Source organism: Fukomys damarensis, unplaced genomic scaffold (assembly GCF_012274545.1).
Source record: "Fukomys damarensis isolate Sample0158 unplaced genomic scaffold, DMR_v1.0_HiC HiC_scaffold_16, whole genome shotgun sequence".
Lineage (NCBI taxonomy): Eukaryota > Metazoa > Chordata > Mammalia > Rodentia > Bathyergidae > Fukomys > Fukomys damarensis.
The window spans coordinates 110,765,282-110,771,867 of NW_022900928.1; the positions used below are offsets into that span (position 1 = coordinate 110,765,282).

The following is a 6,586-nucleotide window of genomic DNA, read 5'->3' on the forward strand; positions in this document are numbered from 1 at the left end:
ATATATATATATAGGTACATCTGGTAACACAAGGAGTGAATAGATGAAATAATTACAGACATTAATTAGTGATAGGCAAAACTCACTAGGGAAAACATGACTCTAAACAGAATTGGGGTTCATTTGTACCATTTGTTTTAATTAAATTAAATATAATCCTAAGGTTCTACCTGGAATTTAAACATATGGTACTAAAATTTTAATTACTGTAATATAAAGCGTGATCCCATTGGCAGATGTATAAATAATGGAATTTTATAAGTTTGGAGACTGTCCATCCAATTGCAAAAATCAGGGCCATTTTTAATGAAGGAAATGCTACCTATATTAGTAAGATACATTTTCTCACATTGCATTTCGCATAAAATATAGCACTTAATCAGTACTAACCAAAATGATCAGTGGTGGAGAAAATAAGATGATCTCACATAAATTTGAAAGCATTTTCTTTTAATTCCTTAGTGTCCAAAATAAATTTATGCTGTGACTGCAGCTTGCATATTGTCTCAGAAACATTCTTGTATTACTTCATCTTAATGATATTAGGCTTAAAAAATAGGCAACTAAGATAACAAAAATGGTATGGAAATGAGACTGAAGCTCAGTGGTAGACTGCATTCTTGCCATGCTTGAGACCCTAGCAAAGAAAAAAAAATATACATGCACACACAGTACAGTTTAAGATAGAATTCTTCCATGAACCTGTTTGACGTTAACCTCATCTAGCAAGTATGTTTGTATACTGAATCCCTTGTGCCATATCAGCAAAATCTGTACTATGGCATTGCAGTTTTACTCTGTCCCATTCCTGTAGGCGTGATTTATCCTCCAGTTATGATCTATATATCTAGAGATCAATGATAAAAATTCAGATTTGCATCAAAAGTTCTTTTATTTACCATTTTTCCAAAAGAATGTTGGAGAAATAAATAGCACATTTCTTATCTTCTAACATTAACCACAGTAGAAAATAGTCATAAAAGTAGAGTTAGACTGATTTGAATATTTGGTATATTACTTGACCATATATGATTATTATATTTATTACTTGATCATAGCTTCTTTACAATCTGTGGGATTGAATTTGAGAGGGCCTAGCTCAATTCCAGACTTGAGCTTTTTATTTGCTAGGTAAAGATATGGGCAAGTCACTTCATCTGTTTTGATAGCTGTAAACCAGGATTATCAATATCCACCTCAAAGGTATACTGTGAAGGTCAAAACATTAGTCCAAAATCCATAGCAAATTCCTCAATAAAAGGTTGCAGTTATTATTCTTGTCTTGAAAGATATTTTCTCAGAACGTAAAATTCAATTTAAAAGAGCTACTTTGAAAAATATTGATGCTTTTATTAAAAAGGTTTATGATTCAACTTTAAATTCCTGAAGTCTGTGACTCTAACTTTTCCTACTTATCTTTCAATTTTCAAAAATTATTTTGGAATCATTCAAATAAAAATCTTTTTTGTATACATCTACCTGTATTTGCTTTTAAGCCCCTGCAACTTAATAACACTGCTAATACACCAAAGATAATAAAAAAGGGTATGGTAAAGGGAATAGTTATTTTTTTAAAGAAATTGCAAAAATGTATATTGGACACAATTTAAAACTATGATAAAAGTATCTTAAGCACATTTATAAATATGCAGAATATTGTATTATTATTTTTGGTACTGTTTAAAATGCCTTTAAGCAGTTAGTTTCAGGGTGTTTGTTTACGTAATGCTGTAATTGCTTCATCAGAGAGAAATTAGCTTCATACCTTCTAAGAATATTTCAGAACAATCCCAAATAATGGTAAAAATATATTTGGTACATTATCTATCACTTTGGAAATTCTACTAATATTCATTAGTGAGTCATTAGGGAAAACAAATTAGGCCATGCTTAATGGGCTACAATAGTTTTGACAGTTATAATCATGTCTTATTTATAAACACACACACATATATGACTTTTTAAAAAGTAATTAATTTTATTGGTGCATTTAAGGTATACAGCATAATGACATTCATCATTGGAAATTTGCACCTTTACATAATCCATTTTGGTTCTTATTTTTTTCCCTGTTCTCCTGCCCTCCCTTCAACCCCTCTACCCCTCCCTATCTACAAAGACTTTGTTTCCATTTTTTCTTCTTCTCATATTAATTCCATTCCCCTCTTTCTTTTTCCCTACCGGTCCTACTTCCCCTTTGCACCTTTCTTCCTATTTTGCATTATCTATTATACCTTTTTTGTCTTTATTATAAGACTTTAATATTTATCATCTTGTTTCACACACACACAGCAGTTGTGTGCAGTGGGAAAGGATTGTTACACTGTTATTGTAGGCAGGGAGACTCAATCTCTGGGTGGTAGATGGTCACAGAGAGGACAAAGATGAGGAGGCACTTCCCACTGCAAATCCAACCCCCGCCAACACGCCTGGCTCCTTCTCAGTAGTAAAATGCCACTTTTAGGGAACTTAAAGATTTAGTGGACTAATTTTTTTATCTTGAAATTGTCACTGCTCATGGAAGGTTTGGTTTTAAGTAAAGAAATCTTACATCTGAATTAAGGTTAAAGATTCACGCTCTGTTTATACAACAAGTCGGAAAGAACTAGGCACTCGATTCAATTCCTGAGTAATGGGGACAAGTGCCAAGTCGGCAGCAAAGGACAGGAGTGGTTCAGATGATCAGAGTTGGGGACTGAACTGTAACTTAACTGTGATTAGAGGCTGGGTAAATGAGAAGAGAGAAAAAGGAAGGATGCGTCAGCCAAAGAAGTTTTGGGGGTGCAGTTTGCTAGGGAGCGTGCTCGTAGGTAGGGTTATTGAATAGAATTTTCTCTCTGGGCCAGAGTGGGGTGATGATAGATAAGATTCAAAGGCTTAAATGAACTGAAAGTAAAGACTTTATACTTCATTCTCATTCTCTAGGCAATATTTACTGTGGGAAAACCGAGTGAAAGAGTAACTTGGCGAAGCAGTCCTGTATTTGAATATAAAGTGCTGGGCTTAAGGGGTACAGGACAGGTGAATGTTGGAAGGAGAGAGAAATCAGCAGCCATTTAGGAAAGAATGACAGTGATCCAGAAAGTATTGGTCCTAGAGTGGAGTGCATGATGCCAGTTCACCAACCTGAGTGTTTGAATTGCCGCACATGCAGTGGCCTGACGTGATATTCATGGGTAGCTTTATGGAAATCTTGCATAGATTTTAGCCTATAATTGTCAGAAACTAAGTTCATTTATCTTTTTGTGATACAAGTTCATCCTGTCCCTTGATATGAGAGATGAAAATCGCACAAGGAGGTTGAGCATTTTCAGTAAAGGAATGGTGGGAACGGCAGCACAGTTGCCCATCCCGACGAAGTCGCTCCAGTGGCTGATATTGTGGATGTCTTTTCCAGGCATGCAGTGGCTGCATCATATCTGTTGGGGGTCAGATTCCAAACAACCTGGCAGTCCCTCTGTACAAGAATGGCGTCAAGATCATGGGTACGAGCCCACTGCAGATCGACAGGGCTGAGGACCGCTCTATTTTCTCAGCTGTCTTGGATGAGCTGAAGGTGGATCAGGCACCGTGGAAAGCTGTGAATACTTTGGTATGGAGAGGAACAAATGTGTCTCTTTAGTATTCTTTCTTGAAGAATTGTAATCTGAATGTTAACTAGTGGAAATGTTAAATAGAGGGCAGATAGAATGCACACTAGGCTGAGTGAAGATACTGTAAAGTTGCTGTATTTCCATGATTTTACTTGAACGCTTGTTATAAATAGATAGAAGTATTCTCATTAAGATTCAGACAATGAAGAGAAGTTCAAACTATTTTTGAACTAGATTTGATATTTAGAATTAGAAACTAGGAATTTTATGTATCTCAATGTCCAATTTACATTTTAATGGAGTCTACTGAGAGAAAGAATAGAGTTAGGTTATCCCTTGATCTAAAGATAACCAGTCTGCATATTTATTGCATATTTCCAACTATTCACACATTTTTGTTGTTATTTCTATTAATTAGAATGAAGCACTGGAATTTGCAAAGTCTGTGGGCTACCCCTGCTTGTTGAGACCTTCCTATGTATTGAGGTAATATATTGTTTTCTGAGACAATGATTAAAAAATTGGGAGATACAGAAATGCGTGCTGTATATTAATAGCACTAGGCTTTGATGTGTAGTAATTCGTAAATTCAGCTGTAGCCTCCAAACCATCACAGACAGTTTGAGGACCAATGTGTGGTCCTTTGGCTAAAAAGTTTTCCTTTCCAGGGTGGCAATAGGAAGAGATGACTTTCCTACATCTATAAGCAACCAGGATAGTTTTACATGAAAAAGATAGGACAGTTAAAAAAACTTGGAACATCTCTCGCCCCCACATGTTTTCTGATACCCAGTTTCTCTTTAACTATCAGCACCTTCTGATAGTGCTTTTGTTTTTGGAATTTTGAATTTTTGAGATCAGAGTTTTTAACAGATGAGTTATGATGAGGAACATGAGAAATGAGGATCTTTTATATTAAATGTTGAAACTAGGTTCTACTATCAAGTGAGGAGTTGTGAATTATCACTTGCTCCCTTCAGATATTACCACATGTAAGGAACCACTTCACTGAACAGGGGATAATAAGAGAAATACAATTTGCTGTGTACAATTTGAAAGTGTAAATGGAATTTGAGATGGGATCTTTTAAAATAATGAAAAATTTCAAATGAGGTGGAAAACTTTCTGTTTTTATTGAAATTATGTTTTGTGTAAACCACAGTATAATACTACTTCCTTCAGGAAGTAAAGTAAATTAATTTAAATAACATGTAGACATTTAAAGAAAGGATTGGCAGAAACAGCTTTGACTATTGCAATTCCTTTTCCATTTTGCAACCTATGTATTTGTTCCAATTTTTTATACTCTGAATTATCACCATTATAGTTCTAGCCTTCTTCTCTTAAGCAGTGAAGCAATTAAAGTTCTCTATACAGAGATTTGAAATAGGAAAAGTAAAGACTACTTTCAAAAGAAAGTGGAAAGTAATTTTTCTTCCTTATTTTACCTTCCTTTTATTGCTCCTCCATGCTTCCTCCCATCTCATTTTAGAAATGTCAGAATTCAGAGTAAATTGATTTCAGATAGCATTATTTCTTAAGTATTTGGAAGGAATGACACAGTTGAATAAGTTTCAATCAGCTACAGTACATTATATTTGCAAATGTTACTAAAAATAATTGATACTTCTACAATGGAGGCAGAAGAATGACCTGCTTTGACTGTGTACCCCAGTGGGTTAAGAATACTTGTTGATAATGAACTCTGGAAAAAACAGGATTAAGGGAAATTAGGTTTCGCGCTGAATCCTGTTAAAGTTTAAGAACTACTTGGAACCCGTAAGGCACTTAATAAAACAGAAAGAGCAAACTTTGGGGAAATATGATCTCTAGAGCAAGCAGGGTTCCCTTTGGACCTTTCCCTAATTCTGGTGCCAGTTTTGGCTGATTGTCCAGGTGATTGATTAAAGTCTCGATTTAAAGAAAGATGCCTTCCTGTTAAGCACGGACTTGAATTAGAGAGTTCCTAGAACTGTTCTGAGAGTTAGTCAGGTTGAGCATGCTTTACTTTTGCAGCGGTAAGAGACACTAACCTGCTTTCCTGAACTCCTTTCCCAGCGGGTCTGCCATGAATGTAGTGTTCTCTGAGGATGAGATGAAAAGATTCCTGGAGGAGGCCACCAGAGTCTCTCAGGTAGGATCCAACTTCCTCCCGTTGACTTTGACCTCTTTTGTTAATTGCTGTTTTACTTTATGTGCTGTTTTCCTTTGCACCACACTGGTAGGATGGTTTTCTGTTCTTTCTCTTTCTACCTATGAGTCTCTGTGAGAATGAGTAAACTTAAAAGCTTTAAATTTTAACTAGATTCTAATGGTTAGTAGAAGAGGAAGAACTGTGCATGTTTGGTCAAAACATATTTGTACATTTTCAGACTCCGAGGATCTAAAAGGATAAGCACTCTTGCTGAAGGCTGGATAGGTATCTTGTTCCTGAGACTCAGGCACTGGTCGAATAATTCTTGGTATTCCTAGTCTCAATGGTGGCCCACTCATTTCAACACTAACCAATGAAAGCTTTCCTGATTTTAAATTCTCATACCTGGGGACTTCAGGTTCGTCAACCATGTAACTTGAATAGTGAATCTCCTCACTCATCTATTGATTTTCTTCTCATTTTGGCATATTTCATTTACGACTTAATAAAAATGTTTTAAATTTTGTGATGAGTTATGCACCTCCCTTCACTGCCCCTAGCTTTTACTTTCTTTTTTTTGCATTACCTTGGTGTGAATCCATTTAAGATTTACCCAGTGGGGTTATTGATCTTCAGACCTTGTACTGTAGAGGATGAAAGTAATGTTGTCCTTTTAAAAGCTTGTGAAAGCTAGTTAGGATTAAAAGCAAAAAAAAAAAAAAAAGATCAAGTCACAGAGAAGAGTTTGATATTAGGCAAGTAGAATTTGGAGGGAAAAGGAAATAAGAAGCATTTCAAAGAGGGATAGAAAGTATGGATTGTTGCTCCTCTGGGATGTTTGGGTAAGGAAGAATGGTTA

General features: G+C 35.6%; 1 protein-coding gene across 1 annotated transcript in view; it reads left to right on the forward strand.

Moving 5' to 3' along the window:
* Nucleotides 1-6,586, forward strand: part of Cps1 (carbamoyl-phosphate synthase 1) — a 159,930-nt gene that overhangs the window by 126,629 nt on the left and 26,715 nt on the right. Inside the window, exons 27-29 of the mRNA XM_010616046.2 lie at nt 3,398-3,592; nt 4,012-4,079; nt 5,652-5,727. Coding sequence (XP_010614348.1) covers nt 3,398-3,592; nt 4,012-4,079; nt 5,652-5,727 — 339 coding nt within the window. The remainder of the gene's footprint in view (nt 1-3,397; nt 3,593-4,011; nt 4,080-5,651; nt 5,728-6,586) is intronic.